The 25,050-nt window shown below is 41.4% G+C and overlaps 1 protein-coding gene across 2 annotated transcripts; it reads right to left on the bottom strand.

Annotated features, from left to right (window-relative positions):
- Window positions 1-212: 212 nt before the first annotated feature.
- On the bottom strand, window positions 213-24,836 carry LOC116756673 (thiamine transporter 2-like). Of its 2 annotated transcripts, none has more exons than XM_032637503.1 (6): window positions 24,757-24,836; window positions 8,822-8,973; window positions 5,516-6,329; window positions 3,766-3,958; window positions 2,325-2,466; window positions 213-1,310 (listed from the first exon to the last, which is right to left on the bottom strand). In XM_032637503.1, the coding sequence occupies exons 2-6, from the start codon at window positions 8,969-8,971 to the stop codon at window positions 1,152-1,154; spliced, it is 1,458 nt and encodes a 485-aa protein (XP_032493394.1). In that variant the 5' UTR covers window positions 8,972-8,973; window positions 24,757-24,836; the 3' UTR covers window positions 213-1,151. The 2 variants fall into 2 exon arrangements, with proteins under 2 accessions (XP_032493394.1, XP_032493395.1); XM_032637504.1 differs by lacking the exon at window positions 24,757-24,836 and adding an exon at window positions 21,043-21,139.
- Window positions 24,837-25,050: the final 214 nt, after the last annotated feature.

The raw sequence follows: 25,050 nt of genomic DNA, 5'->3' as shown, positions 1-25,050 counted from the left end.
CTGTATTGGTTTTTGGACTGAATTTTAATTTTTTGTCCAGAGATTGAATTTTGAGATTTGGAGAAAAGTCTATTTGAAACACAAATCTTGAATCAGCATTCATTATTCCCAGTGGCAGAATGTTCAATGAAATTTTTGTTGAAGTTTCAAATGACAGATAAACTCAGCCAATTTTCAGCACAATTCGCCAAAAAATCAGAAAGGCTCTTTAATATTTTTGCACCAATTAATTTTATTTAGCACAATCTGTGTCATCTAAAAATTAGGTGTTTTCCCCCCCATCAGTGTTTCCTTATTTATGAATATTTCTAGAAATCCCTGAAAATTTCTACTTAAGTTTTTCTGTTTTAGGCAGACATCACACTGACACGACATTAAAACATTTGTCTGGGGTCATGATAGAAGAAAGCTCATTGTCTCTCCTGGGGCCACTGGGAATTGGCATGAATGTCATTCTGTGGCCACACAGGAGTGTCTGGAGTTATTCCTGAGGTAGAGTTTCAACGACAAAGCTCAGAAGAGCACAAAGTGAGGAGTAATGATTAAAAAATTAAGTGGTGATATTATCAAATAATAGCTTTTGAATAATACTGTGTTATCAGGAGAGAAAAGGATTCCTTAGAAATGGGACCAAGCCCTGTAATTCTCTCAAGGAACTGTAAGTTTTAAAGAAATATACTTAATGGAAGAAGAAGGACAATGGCTCATGTGACAAAAAATATCCATTGTGTTGCCTGTTTTGGGTAAAATAAAACAAATATCTAAGCCAAGCAAGAGGGTCACTTCAGTTAGTATTTCTGCTCACAAATGAGGAATATCAAACTCTAGGATGGTTGGAGTTTTCTCATGGTTTGTTTCCATGCCACTTGCACATCCTTGCAAGCAATCAAAACCAGAATTTTCCAGTCATTGTTATTCACTGGGGTTCCCCAACATAGGCTGTTTAATTGAGATGGTATACCTGAACAGCTGCAACCAGTTCAGCTGGGTACATAGAATCTGGTCCAAAGCTGAACTTTCCTGGCTTTGAAAAGTTTCACTGGAATACAGACTTGTGAAGTGTGTCAATTTATGGCACTCCGTGACTTTGTGACCAGCAGAGTTCTTGCTCAGAGGCTTGTAGTGGTTGACAGAGGTTAGAGCCTTGTTCATTAGTTGTTCTTTGGTTCTTCTGGGTGTGGCCCATATGGATTCTGACTTGTAGCAGAGCTCTGCACTGTCTTTCGGCATTTGGTTGAGTAGATAATGAATATGCTTCGCATTAGGAAAATGCCAGCAATGACTGCAAAATAACTCCCATAAACTAAAAACTAGAGAAAAACAGAGTTAATTAGACACACATGAAATATGACTATCTATGTTATTGATAATACATAGTGATGCTGTTGATTTACTTGGATAATGAGGTAACCGAGAATCAGGATCTTAATATGGATCTTTTAGATGTGCACAATGCTCTCTTTTCCCCTCTTAGAAGAACCAGGCATGAAAGGGTAAGCAATGCAGTAACTGAGAGTGTGGGCTCTGGAGTCAGGGTTGCTTGGATTCAAATTCTAGCACATGCCACCAATAGTGAAAGAAACGCTAAATCCCACTGATTTACGTGTCTGTGTTTGGAGGATAGTGCAATGCTATATGTAATGTCTCCAGGAATGAGTTTTCGACACTGAGGTTACTTTTTACCTGCCTTATCCCCTTTTTTTCAGATCCACATGTAAAATGTGAAATTGGACTAATTTTAAGTCTCTCAGTACTCTAAGAGACTTAAAAGGGAAGTGAACTCTGCAGCCACGCACCCCTTCCCAGTTGCATCTTAGTATATTGTGGTACTGGACCACGGGGGAAGGAGGAGACATAAGGGGGACATGAAGGCAAGAGTGTTACCTGATAGGGTTTTAGGGACCAAAGGCAAATGCTAACCTATACTGATTACTGCTCAAAACCTACTTGGTTTTACAGTTGATAGTTAAAGGCATGGCTAATTTTACTTTATTTTATTTAAGTTTTTTTTATGTGGACCATTTTTAAAGTCTTTTTTGAATTACAATATTACTTCTGTTTTATCTTTTGGGTTTTTGGCCGTGAGGCATGTGGGTTCTTATCTCCCTGTCCGGGGATCAAACCTGCACCTCCTGCATTGGAAGGTGAAGCCTTAACCACTGGACTGCCAGGGAAGTCCTAAGGCATGGTTTATTTTAAAATTTGCCTAGCCAAGAAATTCAATACTGCCAGTGGTAAGGTTGAAAAAGCCCTCTGAGATGACCAGGTTATTCTACATCCCCCCTCAACTGCGTGAATAGGAAAATGGAAGTACTGCAGCTTACCTGAGTGTGGACTGGCAGCCTCAATCCTCCCTGATCTACTACGATCACGGTTATAACAGTCTGAATCACCAGGGCGATGAAGGTGTTGATTCCAAACACCAGGGCGTAGCGTTCCACACTCAGATTAACTGCGATCTGAAACCTGTCATTCAACATAGAATAAGATTTTTAACGAGAACGTACATGGGATTCTTATCTTTAAAAGAAAATGAAGAGAAAACAGTGTCTTGTTAACAGCACTTTTTGTCTAAATCTCCTCCAGTATAGACAAAGAGGCAGAACAAGGAAAAAATATATACTTAAAGGCTGAATTAAAATATACTTAAAGGAAATATGGCAAAATTCTTCCTATCCAATTTAACGGTTCCAGAAATTGAACCTAAATGTTCTTCCTTTGAGATAACCCATATTAAACTGAGGCCAGAATTGGAATTGGAATTGGAATCATCTTCCACTTCTGGTTTAAATCTCATAAGAAACCTGTTTTTTATAATTATATAGATATTGAAATCTTATTACAAAGCACTTTTGAAAGACTGGCAGATATATGTTATTTATAGTTCTTCCTTGGAATGCAGGTAAAAGGCTTTCGGTTCTGAATATTCTTAAAATGAAAAGAAACAATGTCATCTTACCTTAACAAAATACTCGCCTTAAAAAAAACTCAAGACACATGAGTTTGATACATTAAACAGATACCCTTTGGTGAAAAAAATGAACTTGCCTCAAGTTTCATCTCTTTCCTTTGTTTCATGATCTTTTCTCAGGGTCCACATTTCCGTGTTTTGTCAATCACTTATCAAGCATTTTTCACAGACTAAAACTCAAAACTTTATAAAGCTTTTGGCTCTACTTTCATGTGATTTGAAATTCAAATGTTTCTTATCTCTTTTGGTTAATACCAAAGCATATATCCTATAGTCAGCTTTCTCTGCACTTATATATATAGAACCAAATGTTTTTAATCGTTAAAAAAATGATCTCTGGGATTCATAGTTTCTTGTAATCTTTGCATCTACTTTTTTCAGTATCCACCTTGCTGAAAATATTTTGTTTCATACAAAAGTATATGCCTGGAATTACTCAAGCAACCAAGTGAAATCAGAGGTGTAATCTAAACTTAATCATTCAAAATCAAATTGCATTACACCATGCAAATTGGCAAACTGTTTGAAATAAAAATCACAACCTGACCATGTATCATTGCCTTTGGTTTATGAACTTACAGAACTTGTTTCCCTTGCTGATTAATATTAGCAATATTCAGTGAGCAATTAAATGAAAAGATGGCTCAATTGTGCCTAATTTAATATGAAGTAGTCAACATTTAATATTGCAATTGATTAAAATCCTTCCAAAGTTCTCAAAAGAATTATAGGAATACAGAAAAGCGAATATGGTTTAGTTTTAGGACTGGGAAGAAATGCTTAGTAATACTTACACTGCTATGGTGATAAGAAGCATATAGCCGGTCTTGAATAACAAATAGCCTACATAACACGCCCATATGCTGGTCGTGTAATGCATGAGAAATAGAGAGCCTGCGTTGACAACCGAGAAGATGGCCAGAGCCAACTCTCCCAGAAGATCCCAGTTGACTTTCACATAACCCACTGCAAAGGAAGCCAGGGCCCCTAAAGAAGAAACATTAAGGAAGATCCAACATATTGACTTTGCCCATGGGAAACATCAACATGTTCTCTTAAGAATGCAGGTCTCAGGTAATTCTGAAAGATAAACATATTGCTTTCCCAATTCGTGAAAATAGTGTGATCCACCTAAATGGGGATTTATCCGTGTCTCAAGCATGTTTTCCTTTGGCTACTCTCTTTAATTTCTATTCTTTCAGTCATTTAGTTGTCACACTTTTAATTAGCATCAACTACATGCCAAGCACTGTTCTATGCAGAGGGACTAGAAAGGTTCCTAACCACCCACAGAGTGGGGAGAAATGATACATAAACTCAGTCACTTAATACAACATGCTCAGGGCAGGGATAGATAAAGGTGAAACAACTGCTCTGGCAGTACACCTAGCCTGTTCATATTTGCCTTTCTTTATTGTCTTTCTCGGTGATAGGTAACAGATACGTTGCATCAGGTAGTAAGTTTTAGTCTTTATTACTAATCTTTCTTAATTTTACTTCTAATCTCCATCTTAATGTCTTCAAGATCTGGCTTAATTTACTTGAGGTTTTGGGTGAACAATTTACAGAGTTTAAGAGATTGAATAATTGACAGTAATTAGAGTTAGTAATTATAGTTCTCTTTAACAAAGTGAGAGATATTTATGTTTCAAATTATTGAGATTTGATTAACTTTTCCACATGTGATCTAGGCAAGAACCACACTGCAAAAGACATAAAGTTACTTTTCTTCCCAGAAATTGGAATGTAGGAGTGATAATTTCAGTGAACTAACTCTAGTACAGTCTTGGTTTCCAGGAGTTAAACTGAAATCTCCTAAAAGCGAGACAATAATAAAACAGACACCACATGAGGTTTCTGAAAATTTATGTAAAAGAGGGTGTGGAAATCTCCTACTTCCTAGAAAAATACCTTCAAAGTCTTAGTTGAATTTAAGTTTCCATTAACCAGGATATAAATATTTATTGTAGAGGGAACTTCAAAGGCAGATTTTCCTCTGATATTAGAATCCTGACTCACATAACATCTTCCACTTCTGATTTAAATCTCATAAGAAAGCTAATTTTGAAAATTTGTGGTGTAGAGCCTGGAATTGCTTAAAGATGGGCACTAGCTAAATCAAATTCTTTATTAACAAAAACCCTTCCAGTGATAATTTGGAAGTCTTAAAAGTTCAGTTAATTTTCTAAAATAATAAAAACACCTTTTTTATACACAAGATGTCTATTTTCTCTTTGATATTAAAAACAATCCTGAAAGAACAGGGGGCATTATTAATACTTTTCTTGATGATGAAATGGAATCTTGGGAATCTGACTAGAATGTGATCACTTGGTGCTGAATTCCGAGCTCTTGAGTTACCAGTAACTGCAACACATTAAATAGAAATGTCCTGCCCCTCTTTGTGCCCCACTGCCTTCTATTCCTGGAAAAGATTAATATGTCTTCTGAACAGACCTAATTTACCACCATGGAGAATTTAGCAACTGGAGAAATGAACTTAGTGGGGGGTAGCCCGTCAAAGGAAGATCAAAGTTTACTTACCTCCAAAGGTTGCAATAGCTTCTACTGCTCCATTATATATTATGGAACTGTGGCCTGGTGCCTTGTAATCCCACAGGACTTGAACATAGTTCAAAACCTGGTTAAAACCTGCTGTGGAAAAAGCCCACCATAGGGACCAGTAAAAAAGATGTTTTGAGGAGTAACACTCCTTCAAATCTTGTAACCACTGCACAAAAACCCTCAAAGCTACACTTTCTGGCTTTGAGCTGCTCCAACGGCCATCATATGAGTTCCCTGAAACAGTGACTACTTCTTGTCCACCTGGTTCATGATCCTTTTGAGGTTCCTCTAAGACAGCATCCTTTCCTGCTGGCTTTGGAGGAGCTTCTTTGCTGGGTTTTGCATGAAAAAACATGCTCTTCTTAGGCATTGGTAGGAAAAGTGAGAAAAGGAAGGCCATGGAAACAGAGGCCAAGGTTATGACGTTGAGGTAAAAGTATGATAGGTTGGCCAGGGATACCAAGAGTTGGGCCAGCACTGAGGCCGCCGTGTAGGCCACCAGCGTGGCACTCCTGCAGTAGCCACTCACTTTCTGATAATGCTCTGGGCTGACCACGCTGTAAATGTAGGCATAGTAGGCCACCTCGGTGGCAGTGACCATCCCATAGAAGAACTCTACGACCTGCATGGTCTTCACTCCCTGGCCAAACAAGAGCAGCAGCCAGGTAATGATGAAGCCGATCCCTTGTAGGTTGATGACTGGCTTGTAGCGGACGTAATCCGTGAGGATAAACACCGGGAACAGCAGCACCAGATATGAGTATGTCCACAGGGGGAAGATCTCATTTGTGATCTGCAGAGTTGAAAAATGGATCCTGTGACCATGAAGCACCAGGAAGTGAGGAGGGTTACCTTTCTCAGATTCGTGTATTACTAAGGTACATGTCGCTTGCCCGATACAAAAGTCTGCATCCAATCAAATAGGGTATTCTCCGTATTATGAGAAAGCACAATAGAAAACTGATTTTCAAGGAACCCAGTAAGAAAGGAGAGCTCCCCACACCCCACCAAAAAACCCACTTCATATACTTACATGCATCTCCGTAGAAGAATATATTGGCTTAATGTGCAATCTGAGCTATATTAAATTTATAATAGTATGTACACTAGAGCCCAGGCATACCTCATTTTATTGTGTTTTGCTTTATTGTGCTTTGCAGATATCGTGTTTTGTTTTGTTTTGTTTTTCACAGATTAAAGGTCTGTGGCAATCTGCATTGAGCAAGTCTATTGACACCATTTTTCCAATAGCATTTGCTCACTTCATGTCTTTGTCACATTTTGGTAATTCTTACAATATTTCAAGCTTTTTCATTATTATTATATTTGTTATGGTGATCTATGATCAATAATCTTTGATGTTACTATTGTAATTGTTTTGGCTTTTTTTAGCAATAAAATATTTTTCAATTAAGGTATATACTTTTTTTAGACATAATGCTATTGCACACTTAATAGACTATAGTAGAGTGAAAACATAGCTGTTTTTTTTTTTTTTGCGGTACACGGGCCTCTCACTGCTGTGGCCTCTCCCGTTGCGGAGCACAGGCTCCGGACGCGCAGGCTCAGCGGCCATGGCTCACGGGCCCAGCCGCTCCGCGGCATGTGGGATCTTCCTGGACCGGGGCACAAACTCGTGTCCCCTGCATCGGCAGGCGGACTCTCAACCACTGCGCCACCAGGGAAGCCCCATAACTGTTTTATGCACTGGGAAATTAAAAAAAAAAATTGTGTGATTGCTTTATTGCAATGTTCACTTTATTGCGGTGGTCTGGAACCAAACCTGCAATATCTCTGAGGTGTGCCTGTAAACTAGTTAAAAATTGTTCAACAGACACTTGTGGGTTTTTCAGGCTATTAAAAAATACTATTCTCTTCTTGTTCAGAGATAACAACACTAGATAAAGCAGCTACAGTGTTAGAATAATCCAGCAACCTTTACCTTTATGTGATTCATCATTATGGCAAAAATCTCAGCCTTGCAAGTCTGGATGAACACCCATATGAAGACAGCACAGGGTAAATCATCTTGCAGAATTATGGTGTGGGAACAAGCAATGCATTTAATCTCCTTCCTGGCCAAATTTGCTGGGTTCCCAACCCCGTTTCCCTCCAATTCTACTGATTTGTCTCTGCTTACTCAATTCTGGCCTCAGTTTAATATGGGTCATCTCATGGATTTAGTCAGAAATGCATGGCACCTCAAGGTTCATTCACAGAAAGGACTGAAGAAGTTGTTGATCTTTGGGGCGTGATGGGTACAGGTGCAGGTCAGCTGCATTAGACTTTGTTCTGTGCCCCCTGCTTTCTCCAGCAACCTCAGTGGGTTCCTGTTTCAATGACAGGGGAATGTCCAGTGATTTGAAAGGCTAAGGTAACTGGGCTGCACCTTTGAGGTCCAGCTGGTCCATAGTGGTCAAGGAAGCAGACCCCTGGGGCTCACTGGTTGATTCTGGATGTCTATCTGTTGTTAGCTTTGTCTTAATAGTGACATGCTTCCATCTGGGAAACTTTGAAACAGAGTTGCCCCTAAGTGATTTTACACTACAGTAGAATAAGCTTGCCCTTCCGTCCATACTACTTTATCACCAAATAAAGCAGCATCAGTGAGCCTTTCAGGTGAAGCCACACACTCTACAGTGTTTTCTTAGCTATGGCTGGAGACTATAAAACCAGCCCAGGGTAATTCTCCGACTGGGTCAGTGCACTTTCTTGTTGCACTTGTCATTAAAAAAAAAAAAAAAAAAGAGGTGGATCCTTTGAGTAAGAGAATTGGGACTTCTGGGGAAGATAAAGCTGGGAGATAAAGCTGTTAATGTCTCACCTGCTGATAAATAGTTTTTCAAAATGGAGTTAGTGTCCTAAACAAATGCTACAATTTTTAAACAGATTCTGCTTATACCCCAGCAGGCTAAAAGTGTATTAGGACTAGATCCTGTGCCTGGCATCATTGATTTTATTTTAGGATTAGTGTAATAGAATTAGGATTAGTATAATAGAATCAATGAAGACTTGACATGTTCCCATGCATTAAGCCTAATGTTAGAAGTCTACAAAAGCGAAAATATTTATTACACATGCAATGTGTTTTGGTTTCCCATTTTTGCAAGTGTGAGGAGGAAAGAGTAGTTTGAACAGTTCTATAAAATAACACATACTATGAAGATGGGATTCATTGAGGTCAGTGTTAATCTTATTTCCAGTTGGCTGAAAACCTCACTCTAGGTCCTTGTTTGAGTCCTGTAAGATTAAACCACATCAAGATATGTATGTATATTAACTCACCTCTTCACTGGTCAGGTTTTTATCTGGCCCAGATAAATACGGCATAAGGAAGGGTTCTGAGGGTCTCATCATGGAGAAGAATCCAAACAGGCAGAGGATCACAGTGGGATAAATCCAGGAATGGCTCGCTGAAGTTTGGAAACAACTCATGGCTGATCAAATGGAAACAAAACAAAAATTAACTGATGTTTATTCTTTCTGGCATCCTGGATGTCATGAAAAGCTCATTTCTAAATGTTTAATGAAAGGACAAAGTTTCATCCATCTGAAGCTGACCTGAAAAGGTGAGGGATGAATAACTGCGTTCAAATAGTCCTTAGGGGAATCAGTCAACCCTCCTTTGCCAACAAACTTCTTACTCTTTATTGCTGCGGGAAGAGTCCCACTTCTTTAGTGCTCTCCGTCATAAACATGGTAATAAGTAGCTACTAACAATTGGTAAACAATGGGCCAGTGGATGTTTAAAAGTAAGTAAAACATTGGCTAGTGAATTACTGGTGTACAGGCATACCTCAGAGTTACGGCCGGTTTGGTTCCAGACCGCTGCAACAAAGCAAATATTACAATAAAGCAAATACCACACATTTTTTGGTTTCCCACTGCATATGAAAATTATGTTTACACTGTACTGTAGTCTATTAAGTGTGAAACAGCATCATGTCTAACAGAGCTATGTGCGTACCTTCATTAAAAAATACTTTATTGCTAAAAAATGCTAACCGGCATTTGAGCCTTCAGCGACTCATAATCTTTTTGCAATGTTAACATCCAAGATCACTAGTCACGGGGTCACCATGACAAACATAATAAAAATGAAAAAGTTTGAAACATTGTGAGAATTACTGAAATGTGACACAGAGACACGAAGTGAGCAAATGCTGTTGAAAAAGTGGTGTTGATAGATTTGCTCCAGGCAGAGTTGCCAAAAACCTTGAATTTGTAAAAACTGCAGTATCTGTGAAGGGCAATAAAGTCAAGTGCAATAAAACGAGGTCTGTCTGGACATGACCTTCTAGGAGGTCAAAACCAAGAGAACAGAGACTGAGTTGCTCAAGGCTTCTTCTGTCTGCACACTTTATTTTGCACGGAAACTTCTGACTCAGAAATCTTAATACACTGAATGTATTTATTTACACCTTTTCCCTTCATCAGGCTTTCCCTTGATTAGTATTTTGCTTGACACATAATAGACCTCCAAGTTATTTTTGTTATTTTTGTTATTTGTGTCTATGATCTGAGAATTTATAATTCTTCAGTTAAAAAATTAAACTGGGGCTTCCCTGGTGGCGCAGTGGTTGAGAGTCCACCTGCCGATGCAGGGGACGCGGGTTCGTGCCCCAGACCGGGGGGATCCCACATGCCGCGGAGCGGCTGTGCCCGTGAGCCATGGCCGCTGGGCCTGCGCGTCCAGAGCCTGTGCTCTGCAACGGGAGAGGCCACAGCAGTGAGAGGCCGCGTACCGCAAAAAAAAAAAAAAAAAAAAAAAAAAATTAAACTGGATAAAGCTTTGACTTGCCATTTTTTCCATATTTGCCCCCTTTTCCATCCTGGTGCTAACTCTGGGCTGGGAATAGAAGGTGTCATGTCTTAGACTGTTATTCCGCTTTTCTTTTTGACTGGGCCCATCTCATCTCTAAGTCTGGAGTTTCACACCACTCAGTGGGGCAGGTAGCTCATTAACAGTTCATACTCAGTTCATACGTTTTTTCCTAACCCAGAAATAAAATTGCTTGAACTTCGCATTTCAGACAAAAACTCCAGTAGAGGATTTCATTTATCACTGCACAGAAAAACCAGAACAGCAAAGCCCTTATTTTACGGTGGCCACGTTTGAAAACATCTTGCTTTTTCATGGGGATTACAATGTGCAACGGGAAAGCTCACCCTCATGCCTTCATATTTTGGATCGAGCATTACTTTGTAAAGGGGACACATTTTTTGGTGGTCTTGCGCGTGGTTAAGTTCTCTAAGTCCTAGGAAAGAAACTAACCTGCTGTGTGATGCTTTTCTGTATCTAATCTAACTCACCTAACTCCTCATAATAACTATAGCACACAATAATTTCCCAGATTCCCAGGTGAGGATATGGGAGATCCAAGATGTCCAACAACTGACTTCAAACCACATGGTCAAGATTTGAACCCAGGTCTTCCTGGCTCCCAGCTCCAGGGTCCTGTCACCTGCTCCACTTGGCCTCATTCTGGTGGCCTTCGTCCTTGGCTGCTGTTATCAACCTAATGACATCCTCTCCCCACAGTGAGGGAAGTGATTTTATGAACACATTCATGCTGAAGAGTATGGCTTAATACCCAGAGCTTCCAGGGGCAATTACAGGTTGAAAGTGGGCCAGAGAGAGGGGAGACGATGCTCACTCCACAAGAGCAAGGTGGGGTGGGAACTCTGCTAGGGGCTGAGGAGGTGGGGGACCTGCTGAGTTACACCACTGGCCTGCCACTCACCCGACCCTTTCACAAGGTGGTCCCAGACAGCTGCGTCGTTCCTCTCTTAAGTTAAATGAGTTTGTTTCTGTCAACAAAACCCTTGATGAGGCTGCGCAGAGATCAGGGGAAGGATATGGACGTGGAAGTGGATTACAACAATGTGAGCAATGTGAACTTCTTGCCAAGAGCGTATTGGATTTGACGGTCCTCTACCTCCTGCCTCGGCCTAGAATGCACGGGATTTATCTTCTTCCTGAGTTGCTACCAGGGTTTGTGAGTAATGTTCTTATAGAAAGGGCTATCCTGGGTAGGCAATTACTGAGGCTTGGCCATCTTTCAAAGGGTAGTCTTAATGGGGTGACATCGGCTGACTCTACATCTAGAACATTCTTTCCATCTGCTGACCATGGATTGTGCACTAACTCCACAAGTCGTTGTTCTCTCTGTGCATCCCAGAGACCTAGGACTATGCCCGTGGCTCCTGGGCTGAGAAGAGACCCCTGGCTCATCTGTCTTTCCATCTGACAACTGTCCTCCCATCCAAGTATTGATATCAACCAGGCCCGACCCTGCTTAGCTTCCGACATCAGGTGAGATGGGGTGCGTTCAGCGTGCCAGGACCATAGACACAACTGTTCTAATAGTGCTGCCCCATTGGGTTTAGTTGGGAAGGTCAAGCAGAGAAAGACAGTATAAGTAAGCAGGAGGGCAGAGCCTTTTGTCTGTTTGGGTCATTGCTCTATCCCTGTGCCTAGAAGAGCTCTCCACACAGTAAGTCTCGTAGAAGGAAGGGGATGAACCTCTGAGAAGCAGGAAAGCTCTGTCTGGATTTCCTGAGGGCCCTTCCTAGTAGCATCAGGTAAAAGCCAAGGAGGTTTTCAACTGTACGAGCACCTTGCATTCAGTTGCTCATCTGTAAAGTGGGACAACAATGCTACCTGCATGCGTGGGCTTTTTGTGGGTACCAAGGGCTTTGATACCTGGAAGGGACTTGGCGCCTTGCTGGGCACAGAGCTGCCGCTCAAACATGTCATCTTCCCTCCCTCGGCTCTCTCCACATGGCAGGCCCCACGGTGATTCGGGCTTAATGAGGAGAAAACGAGGGAGGGTGTCTGAGTTTAGCTGAAAACAACTGAGAAACACCTGGGTGGGGGGGTCACGCGTGGGCCCGAGGATGCTGGGCTTCCTTCTCTCCTCCTTTTCCAGCCCCTTCCCACAGAAACAGACGCATGCTCCAAAGCTAGTTTTTCTGCCGGAGAAAATGAGAGAAGGCATCTAAGCGAACACGCGCAGGAGTCCTTTAACTGAGGAGGGCTGAGTAGAGCAGCTGGAGTCTCCTGGTTGAGCTGCAGCAGGAGCTCCTACACCCTTTCTGAGATCCTGTCTCACCTGCTGGTGATTCTTCAGCCTCCAGGGCCACGGCCCCTGTCCCTGCCCGCTGCCTGCTGCCCCCTGGGAGACTCTGAGACTCTGGGCTGCTGGTATCTGGCTGTTCTTCTCCCTCACCCCACCCACTGCCCAGGGTCTCCTCGTCAAGCACTTGCCTCACCGCGTAGCCCTTCTCAACCCTGGCCAGTTACTACGACTGTGAACTTTACTCGCGTCGTCATCACCGGGGGTTTGGCGAAAATACGGCTTCCGGGGCTCCAGCCCTAAAGTGGGATTCAGTAGGCACAGCGAGCCTAGGCATCTGCATTCATAGGCGCTGAGTGAGTCTGATGCCAGAGGCCCAAGAACCCCTCCTCCCTGATCCATGCACCGGGCTGAGCAGCTCCACGCCACAGTGTGGTGGGGGAGGTGGTGGAAACCATCCAGGGAGCTTTCCCACACCTACACATACACCTATTACCCCCAAATTCTCTGCTGGACCTCTAGGCCCTGGAGAGTCCAGGACGGGTGGAAGAATCCTCAGGGGATTCCGACGTTTCAGATAGGACTCTCCAATCCTGCCCCACCCACTATCCCCTTGACGCGCACACAGCACTCCGTCAGTGACTTGTTCTGTCCCATCCAACTTAAACTGCTGATCCAACAGTGTCTGTGTTCAGCCCTGAACAAAGCACCATGGCTCTGGCTCCTTCAGTCACCACAGCGATTAATATATATTTAAATATGTATGCATCTTTTTATTATACATTTATATATATTATGTTAAATTATAATATAATGTTAATATATTTTATTATATATTTATGTTATATCAAATTATATTCTATATTTATAATATATTTATATTATATATAAATATAATTTATATATTATAAAATTTATATATTTATGTTATATATAATATATAGTTTATATATTACATAAAATATATTTATATATATTTACATATTACATATAAAATACGATATATTTATATATAATATGATATATAATTAATTATAATTCTATATTATATAATACAGTAATGCCCAACTTATCAATGGTTCAACTTAGGATATTTTGACTCTATGACGGTGCGAAAGTGACATGCCTTCAGTAGACAGTGCACTTTGCATTCTGAATTTTGATCCTTTCCCAGGCTAGTGACATGTGGTCTAACCCATCCCTTCTCGTCACGCTGGGCAGCGGCAGCCTCCACTCAGCCAGGCGATCAGGGTGAACAACCGACACACTTACCACCTTTCTGGACCCTGACAACCATTCTGCCTTTCACCTTCAGTACAGTATTCCATGCATTACATGAGACATTCAATACTTTAGTATAAAACAGGCTTTGTAGTAGATGATTTTGCCCAACTGTAGACTAATGTAAATGTTCTGAGCACGTTTAAGGTAGGTGAGGCTAAGCTGTGATGTTTGGTAGGTCAGGTGCATTAAATGCATTGTTGACTTAGGATATGTTCACCTTCTGATGGGTTTATTGAGGCCTAACCCTAACCCTTGTAAGTCAAGGAAGATCTGTATACAATATATTATATATAAAATTTACATAAAATTAGGATTGTTCTAAGGATTAGAGACAAATAATTATATAAAGCAACTATATTATAGATTATATATATATATATGGCCCCCAATTTCTCAGACGTGGGAACTGAACCTCCCCAGAGCTCATGGCCACTCAGCTAAAAAGGGTTAAATCTGAGTTCAGGGTTGGGTCTGTTGGCTCCAAGTTTATCTTACTTTTCCCTGAGGGGTAGATGCCTCCTACTTCTGTGGCACCATGCCCACCATCTCGACATTTTCTTCTCATTTCCTTGCCAGCTGCCCCAAAAAGCGCTGTCAATATGGGCTCTAGGATTCCAACCGAACAACCTGGGTCCCGCCCAAATCCTCTCTCTTAGTGGAGAAGCCTGGGGCTACTGGCCCCACAATGCTTGGAAGTACTAGTTATCATCTTTTGTTTTTATCTTACTGAGGAGATGCTGCTCTTTCTGTCATCATGACCATGACTATGATAATCAAATCACTTATGCAATTTCTTTCTACAATTTTTACATTTGGAAAATTATTTTAAAATTTTACATTGAAGTACAGCTGATTTACAATATTGTGTTAGCTTCAGGTATACAACAAAGTGATTCAGTTTATATATATATATATATATATATTTTTCAGATTCTTTTCCATCATGGGTTATTACAAGATATTGAAAACAGTTCCCTGTGCTATACGGTAGGTTCTTGATGCTTATCTGTTTCACCTATAGTAGTTTGTATCTGTTAATCCCATACTCCTAATTTGTCCCTTTTGCCTTCCCTCTCTCTTTGGATAAAAACAAGCTTGTTTTCTATGTCCGAGTGTGCTTCTGTTTTATATATACATTCATTTGTATTATTTTTTAGATTCCACATATAAGTGATATTATATAGTATTTGTCTTTCTCTGTCTGATTTATTTCACTAAGCATAATATTCTCTAGGTCCATCCATGTAGCTGCAAATGGTAGTATTTCATTCTGAGTAATATTCCATTGTGTATATACATACCACATCTTCTTTTTTTTTTTTTTTTAACACGTTAACTTATCCTTCCTTCCTTTCTGGCTGCATTGGGTCTTCGTTGCTGCACACGGGCTTTCTCTAGTTGTAGCAAGCGGGGGCTACTCTTCGTTGTGGTGCACATGCTTCTCATTGCAGTGGCTTCTCTTGTTGTGGAGCACGGGCTCTAGGCATGCGGGCTTCAGTAGTTGTGGTACGTGGGCTCATTAGATGTGGCTCACGGGCTCTAGAGAGCAGGCTTGGTAGTTGTGGCGCACAGGCTTAGTTGCTCCGTGGCATGTTAGATCTTCCCGGACCAGGGCTTGAACAAGTATCCCCTGCATTGGCAGGTGGATTCTTAACCGCTGTGCCACCAGGGAAGTCCCATACCACATCTTCTTAATCCAATTGTCTGTTGCTGGATACTTTGGTTGCTTCCATGTCTTGGCTGTTATAAATAGTGCTGCTATGAATACTGGGATGCAGGTGTCATTTCGAATTAGTGTTTTCATTTTTTCCGGATATATACCCAGGAGTGAAATTGCTGGATCATGTGGTAGCTCTATTTTTAGTTTTTAAGGAATCTCTATACTGTCTTCCACAATGGCTGCAAATTATTTTAATTTTTCTTTGACAATTTTGTGAAGTAGATAGAGGAGGTGGTATTGTCCTTGTTTTATATATAAGGAAACTGAGGGCCAGAGGCAATAAGATTTGTGCCGGTTTTCACATTTAACCAACATTAAAACCTGAACTTGGACTCAGTTTTTCTAATTACAAGTTCAGTAATCTTTCCTCTTACACTGTGTTGAGAGTGCCTGGCTATATCCTCAAAATTCCAATTCAAATTTATTTTAAATAGTGTTTTTCAGATTGTCAGTATCAAAAAATTTTAGTGGGTTGCCAACAGGATTAAAAAAAAATGTTTCAGAAAAACATTAAATATCAAAGCGCACTCCAGAGTATGCCTGTGTTTTCCAAAACTTCTGTTTGGAATATATCAATACAGTTGACCCTTGAACCACGGGGGGTTGGGGTGCCTACTTTCCTTGCCGTTGAAAATCCAAGTATAACTTATAGTCAGCCTTCTGTGTTCGCAGTTTCACCCTATCCATGATTCTGGATCCGCGGATTCAACCAGCCAGCTTGGGCACTACTGGAGTATTTACTATTGAAAAAAGTCTGTAAATAAGCAGACCTGTGCAACTCAAAACCGTGTTGTTCAAGGGTCAACTGTATATATATATGACCACACTGTACATTATACTGCTGTGGATACAGCCGGTGGGTTAGAAGTTTCAGAGGAAAGAATAAGACTAAATATTGAATGACATCCCTCATAAGCACACCTGTTTACATCATCATAGAACACCTATTCTATCTGGAAGGACCACAGCCTTTAGGGCAATGTACCATTCTGGAACAGGCTGGGTTTTTTGCTACTTGACCACTTATCATTCCACTTGAACCCCATAAAATTATCCTCCTTCTAAAGAGTACTCTAAGCTTCCCTTTGCTTCATTGAATCTAACCTGAGGACATGAATCAGGTTGATTTTCTGAGTTGGCACTTTTGAAAGATGTTTTTCTTTCCCCTTTCTGCATTTTCCAAATAAGATAATCCTTTCCAAAGCTGCTCCCGTGGCAGTAATTCTCACATATTACTCACATGCTCCGTCACTGTTGTAAAAAAGGTACAAGGACGCTGTGCGGGCAATAGATTAAAGGAGAAAAAAAAAAAAAACAAAAAAACGGCAGTCTCCAAACAAAAGTCAGCCTATCTGGCTACCGTGATAGGTTAAAGGAGAAAAAAGAAAAAGAAAAAAGGACAGTCTCCAAACAAAAGTCAGCCTATCTGGCTACCGTGACTCGAAATCTACAATGAAGACGGCGCAAGTAACATGAGAGGCTGTATGAATCAGCAGAGACTTGGAGCAGCTACATCTACCATAGAGACTTCCTTGGTGGCCTGGGATGCCCTGGAGCACTCTTCAGAGGGTGAACTCCAGCTGACACAGCAGATGGAGCAGGTGAGCCCTGAGCTTTAGCCTCTGCTCACTCCTGAGCCACGGTGGCCCCAGGCAGGTTGCAGTCTCCCTGTGCCTCCTACCCGCAGGCCAGACCCAGCTGTGCTATCTGCACACATGGGGGGCACATCACACGGGCCCTGGGCGTACACTGCCATGTGCACCACTGGGGTGACCAGCCAGCCCATGTGACCTGGAACGAACCCCAAAGACCACCAACACCTTTGTGATGGGAAGCGACCCACCTAAATTACTTTGGGATCTATGTGTTCCTTTCTCTTTTTGCTGGCAGGGGGATAATGATTTTTTTTCTTTGAAATCCACAGCCATCCCACCAGGGATCCTTCATATTCTACTGTTAAATCTTCAGCATCTCTCAATCTCTAATTTGGATCTAGTCCTAGAAGTTCCCACATTTTTACTGCTGCTTCTCTTTCTTCAAGGTATGTAGAGACAGTAACCTTCTTAATATAACAATCCCCTTCTAATCTGACTTCATTTTGAGGTGCTCAGAGACTTTTCTTCATCTCCTAAAAAAATTAAGATTTACTTTCGACTATGATCAAGTTGGGCTGGTTGTTTCCATCTGCCTTGGAAAAATTTTTCTATGCAACCTCTTAACTGTTTTTAGTGTCTTGGTATCAGAGTTCAATTTTTCCTCACCTCTTTTATTCCAATAATTACTATGTTGTTGACTTTTTCCATTTCTTTTGTTCTTTAATCACATCCTTAACTCTTTCCAACTGGTTTCAGGCCAACACTCTTTTCTATATGAATGTGCATAGCTTTAGGAATAATCCTAAGTGTTTCCCTAATTTATAATATCATCCCTGAAACTCCCATTTTTCTTATATTGACTGCAAAAGAAGTTCATTTGTCATTATAATTCTATGGTATGGGGAAAATAAAACTTTTTTTTAATGGAAAGCAAACAAAAATATTGACTTTGTTGCCAGGATCCCATTTTGAGTGAGTTTCAAGGTTAACCTAGAATGCACATTTCCTGGTTCCTCTACCAGGGAGTCCAGAGCCCTCCACTTTGCTGTATGTCCTTCAGTTAGTCTTAACTTGTAGACTCATTGTGTGAAATAAACCTTTTCCATGTTTGTGCACATAAAAATTTTCATGTATTATTCCTGTATACCACAGGGACCCATACTGGGCCTATGACAACTTGGACTTCATCTAAATTTCAGGCATGGACAGTGTCCTATTTCCTAACCCATAGGCTGTGAATATATACATAAAAATTCTTATGGCCACAAATTTCTAAATATATATTTCCAGTGGCATAGGACAGGCAGCTATTAAAAAGCAAGAACTGTAGAAATTGACGCACACCAGTAGGCTTCCTGGCTCTGAGATCTGGGTGGACTTCCTAGCTAAAAAGGACCTTAGTTGATCACATCCCCCCACCCACTCCCAGAAGATGGAATTCTGCTCCCAGAGCCAAAGTTTTCAGAGCGGCGGGGCTCCCTGAGGCAGGGGTCAAGACCTTCCCCCAAACCGGTTTTGCAATGGTTCCCACAACAGAGGGCCTGGAGTATAAGGGACAGGGTCAGCAGAAAGGATTCATTTTATTATATCCTCTTCCATGCTTGTTTAGAAGATGCTGCCAGAACTCAATGAGATGCTAATAATTTTGAAGGAAACTATCTAGAAGCCTCAGTCTCCACCCAGTTCCTATGCACCCCTCCTTACTAATCATTCCATTCATCTCGGAGAGGGTGCTTGACAAGACGACCAGCACCCGACCAGTGGGCATAATTTTCAGAACCTTCACTGTAGTCAGAACACCTATCTCAAATACCAGAGCAAGAGATTGATAATTTAAAATAATTATGAATCTCACAGCCTCTAAATTCCAAAGGGCTTGGGCAGTGGGGCAAGTAGATGACATTTGCAAAAGGTTTCACTCCCCAAGGCCCAAAGCTTTTGTAAAAACAGAGGTAGAACCAATATTTGTTACGTTTTCCAAAAAGCTCAAGCTCCCCTTTTGGGTTTTCAACACTGCCAGGCCAAGCTTCTCCACCAGCTAGAAGCAAATCAAAAATTTAACCACCGAAAACTGAAACATTCGCTTTTTGCTGATTGAGAATAACAACTAATTATGCTTTTTAATCTACTTCCAACTAAAACAGAAGAAAATATGATTTTGAGTAAGACATCCAGCTCAAAGAGCTGCAGTCTGCTTAAGGCAAGACAAGGCCGTGCTGGAGGAAGGGCCGGGGAAGTGACTCCCGGGAACCGCTTAGCTACTGTTCTCTGCTGCAAAGTCAGGGCTGGAGGGTGATTGCAGCGGTTTCTAGCGAGCTACTGCATTTTAGCTGTGACTTCATCGTACTTCAAATGCGTTTTACTTATCTCTGTCTCACTTCTCTGCAGAAAAACGAATTTGACCTCGTAAACTCTAGTATCATAGAGGACCATCGAGAAGAAAACGTATCTCTGTGACCTAAGGACTGGTAAATATTTCATTGCAGTGACAGCAAGGACACAACTTGAAGAAGAGTGATACATTGAATTTCATCAAAAAAACCATATTTACTCTTCAAGAGATACCATTAAGAAACTGGAAAGAAAAACCACAGAGAGCACTTCCCAACCACTAGAAGGTCTAAGTACAAAAACACTAGCATGCCAAATGTTCACAAAGATTTAGAGCAACTGGGTTTGTACACGTAGCTTGTGAGAATGTGAAATGGTACCAACTCTTCGGAAAACCTTTTGGCAATCTATACAAGAAAGTTCAAGTATTGATAATAGCAAAAGAAAAAAAAGGGAAGCAACTGAAATGTCCGTTAAAAGGTGGATGAATAAACAATGCTGTATATTTAAGCAACCAATACTGATTTAATCAGCAATAGGAAGGAATGAACTATTGCAAAAATTTGGTTGAATGTGGAAAACATTATGCTGTCCCAAAGAATCAAGACTTAAAACTGTATGATTCCATTAATACATATAAAGTCCTAAAACAAGCAAAACTAATCTGTAGTGGTAGAAATTGGATCAGTGGTTGCCTGGGGTAGGAGATGATAAGGGAGGGACTGACTGCAGTGGAATACAAGGGAAATTTCTGGAGTGATGAAAATACTCTACGTCTTGATTGTAGCGCAATTACAAACTTACATTTGTCAACATTCATTTGCATTTTATGTACATTTTATTATACGCAAGTAAACTATACCTCAATAAAGATAATTTGAAAAAAAAGAACGAATCATTGATACTTGGAATAAGGCAAAATAAATCTCAAGTATTATGCTGCCTAAAAAGAATCCAGACACAAAAAGAACACCCTTATATGATTCTACTACTGAGAGAAATCAGAACAGTGGTCACCTCTGGGGGCAGGTGGGGTGGGAACTGTCTGTAAAAGGGCATGAGGGAATTTTCTGGGGGTGATGAAATATCTTGATAATATCTTGATAAATATCTTATATCTTGATAAGCTATAGTTACATGGGTGTATACAATTATAAACACTCAAACTTAAAATCTATACTTTATATTGTGTATACATTATACCTCAGTTAAAAGAAATACACCTGCTTCCCCCCCATCAGAGCATTTTGCTGTGTAGGACTCCCCAAAAGTTGCACTTTTCTTATTGGTGCAACAATTAAGGTTTTTCCAAATTCTACATTGGGGCAAGGCCTCTATTTAATCCAAAAAAAGAACATCATCTTTGAAACTGGGTCTGTCCTAGAATATTGGAATGGAAACAGTGACCATAAATCAAATCTAGGACAGACCAGCAAACTTTGTAAGTCTGGGCACATATAACATCCTTCAAAATAGTACAGATAGAATCAGAGTTACCTGCTCCTTCTGTGCCCTGAACCTAGTCCGGTTTCCTGCCTTGAGATCGAGCTTCGGCTCCTTCCTGCTGCCAGCCGCTTCGAGTCCCTGTCACAATGCCCCTTCCTTTCATTGGCGTTTCAAGCCCTCCTCCTTCAGAATGGAGCTGTCAGAAGCAATGGCTTTGTATGCACCAAACCTCACCCCCCTTCTGATGGCTTCATACTCTGGAACCCACCCTGTTCCGTAGCCACCCTCTTTAGAATGCCATTGAATAAAACAGGCAAAGAGATTCAGATCTCTCTAAAACACAGATAATTAGGGAGGTAAAAACAACAAAGCACTCCCCTCTGAGTGCTATTACTAAAGTAATCTAATTTAGTCTCTCTAGAATTTTGTATGAAGTGACTTAGAATCTAAGGAAACTATGAAGTAGTCCTATATCACCCACCACCCACTCATAATCCTTCAGGTAGCCCCCTTCCCCGAAACCAAACCAAAGTGAAACCAAAACCATGGAATCAGCACTGAAATGAAGCTCACACACAACTTCCAAACTCCACACAACTTTAAAAGGTAATTAGGTCCAGATATTCAGTATGCAGGCTCGAATAGTTCTGCTTTTGGTCAAAACTACAGCAAGAGTAGATACAGGTGACCTTTAAACTGTACCCTTCGAATTCCATTTTATCATATGTGGCACTCCTTTTTTACTTGCACGAAACATATGCTGAGGAATTAATCATCCCCTCCCAGATTGTTTATTCTCTGTATGTCTATGCTTAGATCAATCTGGTCTTAGGTGCAGCTGGAGGAATATGCCTATCAAACCATCACCCTGGCGAAGTCACCCCATCGCATCTAACCACTGAAATGCAGTGTGGTAATTAGTCAAAGGCACGGGGTGGGGTGGAGGTGGAGGGAAAAAGTGCTTCAAGGAAAAACTAGGCATTGTCTGAGCTATTTTGCAACTCTGCACAGGAATTGTAGTAACTCAGAGGCAATGTGAAATAACTCTTGTCTGTAGACGTGAAAATGAGTGCTGTCCAAGGAAGGTATAGCCTTCTTCCCCTCACCTCCATGGAAAACCAGTTTTACCTCCATTTCAACATTCCTGATCTATAAATGTTACCAATTCTTTGGATTCTCCTTTGATCTGGTTCTAACAGCCTCACCAGTTTCCTCATTAATGAGTTAATAAAACCTTTAACATGTGTTTATTTTTCAATTTGTATGAGAGTCATAACCATCTCTTTCTGAAAAGTATCTTTTAATACTTAAGTATTCACTGTGCCTCCAGCCCATGCAAATAACCTCCAATTTATTCTTCTGAATCTAAATGATTTGCGACTAGTTGTTAGATTACCGAATGAGCTTTGATCTTTTGACATCTCACTGCAGACTACCCAGCATTACGCTTGTTTATTTAATTTTTTTTTATTGGGATATAGTTGTTTTACAATGTTGTCGTAGTTTCTACTGTACAGCAAAGTGAAGCAGAGTTCCCTGTGCTATACAGCACGTTCTCATTAGTTATCTATTTTGTACATATTTTGTTTATTTAATTCTTTCCCCTAGGTTTGTGTTTGCGGTAGCCAGTGTGGTCCCGTGGAAAGAGCATAGGTTTAGAGTCTGAAGCCCATGTTCCTCCTGGCCCCGCCCGCTCATGGCAGGCATTTAACTTTTTCCAGCCTCCTCTTAAAAATGGGGATAATCGGGCTTCCCTGGTGGTGCAGTGGTTGAGAATCTGCCTGCCAATGCAGGGGACACGGGTTCGAGCCCTGGTCCGGGAAGATCCCACATGCCGCGGAGCAACTAGGCCTGTGAGCCACAACTACTGAGCCTGCGCGTCTGGAGCCTGTGCTCCGCAACAAGAGAGGCCGCGATAGTGAGAGGCCCGCGCTCTGCGATGAAGAGTGGCCCCCGCTCGCCGCAACTAGAGAAAGCCCTCGCACAGAAACGAAGACCCAACGCAGCAAAAATAAATAAATTAATTTTAAAAAAATGGGGATAATCACACCCACCCCATAAGGTTATTTCAGGAACTGCTCCATCTGGTTCTTGGCCCATTTGAGGTGCTCAACACAGCTTCCTTCCCGTCTCCCTCATGCAAGCACGCCTTGCATATCCAACCAGAATGAACACAGCTGGGCCCTCATAGTTCAGAGACAGTAATTTCAGAAAGGTACACAGTAGCTAATTTCACCTAAACTGCTAAGGGGCAGTGAGCCAAATCAATTCATCTTTAAATACTTAGGCTTGAATTGCATTTACCATTACCTAACCTTGAGAAACCACTGTTGGCCCATAACCAATAATGACCGAAAGAAATTAGTATTTTTGTCCATTTCAGCTACCACTAAGACAGCTTGAAAAAAAAAAAAACCATGTAAGCGTACTTCCCAGCTACCGTGAGTGGGTTCAATAAAGGTAATATTGCAATAAAGCGACTCACAGGAGTTTTTTGGTTTCCCAGGGCATATAAAAATTATGTGTACACTATATCGTATCCTATTAAGTGTGCAATAGCGTTGTCTAAAAAACCCATGTACATACCTTGATTTAAAAACACTTTAATGCTGGGCTTCCCTGGTGGCGCAGTGGTTGGGAGCCCGCCTGCCAATGCAGGGGATACGGGTTCATGCCCTGGTTCGGGAACATCCCACCTGCCGCGGAGCGGCTGGGCCCGTGAGCCATGGCCGCTGAGCCTGCGCGTCTGGGGCCTGTGTTCCGCAACGGGAAAGGCCACAGCATCTCAAAATACTTTAGTGCTACATAAATGCTAACCATCATCTGAGCCTTCAGCAAGTGGTGGTAGTAACATCAAAAGTCACAGATCACCATAACAAATACAATAATAATAAAAAAGTTGAAAGTACTGTGAAAATTACCAAAATGTGACACAGACACAGAAGTGAGCAAAAGTATTTTAAAAACTCCATAAAGGGAAGTATGTCTGTATTTGGAAGTTATGTTTTGGTCTACTTAAAACACGTACCTTAACGAAGACATACATTTTGCCTTACGAGACACCAATATGTTCTGTTGTCTGCAGAGGCAAAACACTTCTGTGTATTTTTAGAAAACATTATTTCCTTCACCCTTTTCAAATTTTAAGCGCTCCACGAGCTCAAGCCTTTTGCATATTTACGGCAGCAACATGGACTTGATAAGTAATTGTTACACGTTTTTAATGAATTAGGTATCCTTTCCAGAAATATTGTCGTAAGATACGACTGTTATTATTTTAAAATTTCAGTTAAAGTAGTCTCAATAGGGTCCCGGATCTCGTACCTTTAAAGTCCCCTTTCTTTTCCTCACTAAGACCTTTACGACATTCTTGGATGGGGATTTTGAATAGTGTGCTAAGATTTCTTTTTAGTTAAAAGCTGTGACCATGGATGTAACTATGGGGAATGCTGGCCCTTTACCAGAATTCAGGTTTTATTTAATCTGCTTTTCCAGATGGTTGAAAGTAGCAATTCTAGCCAAACCTACTTGGGCAAATCTCAGCACTGTGGATGGCAGAGCTATGGATCCGAAGGGGAGTAGCAGCAGGAAGCAGCTGGCTGTCCGCCAAAGGCCCAGGGATGTAACCCAGGCCAGTCCGAACCCTCCTGCTACAGCGCAGGTACCCGCCCCGCTCAAGCTCCCGAAACTGGGGGAAGGAGTGGCGAGGCGGCCGAGGGATGAAGGTATTTCTTCAATTAATTTACCTCTTGGAGACATTCTTACCTACAGGGGGGGATTTCTGCTCGCCAACTTGCTCACAGCCCGGGATATCAAGCCCCTGGGACCAGCACCCTCAGCAGTCGGGTATGATGAAGCCAGGCTCTAAAGGTAGCAGCGGGGGCGGCCCCGGAGGCGGGGCAAGGGCGTGGCCGGCCCTTCTCGGAGCCGGTGGCCCCGCCCCAAAGTTTTGTGTGGGCTCTTTACAAGCTTCCAGAACCTTTGAACTAGAGGCGGGAATCCGCGGTCTGCGGGCAAACAACTCTGTACCTGAAAAGACCAACTGAAAGTATGTTGATA

Source organism: Phocoena sinus, chromosome 7 (assembly GCF_008692025.1).
Source record: "Phocoena sinus isolate mPhoSin1 chromosome 7, mPhoSin1.pri, whole genome shotgun sequence".
Lineage (NCBI taxonomy): Eukaryota > Metazoa > Chordata > Mammalia > Artiodactyla > Phocoenidae > Phocoena > Phocoena sinus.
The sequence above is the reverse complement of the archived record's forward strand: the minus strand, read 5'-3'. Positions and strand labels throughout refer to the sequence as shown.

Excerpts from the sequence above, each read along its gene's own strand:
- LOC116756673 (XM_032637503.1), bottom strand. The coding sequence starts at position 8,971 with ATGAGTTGTTTCCAAACTTCAGCGAGCCATTCCTGGATTTATCCCACT. Across the intron at positions 3,959-5,515 it reads AGCTATTGCAACCTTTGGAG|GGGCCCTGGCTTCCTTTGCA; the intron begins GTAAGTAAACTT and ends TTTCTTCTTTAG. Across the intron at positions 2,467-3,765 it reads CTTCTTATCACCATAGCAGT|GTTTCAGATCGCAGTTAATC; the intron begins GTAAGTATTACT and ends GTTGAATGACAG.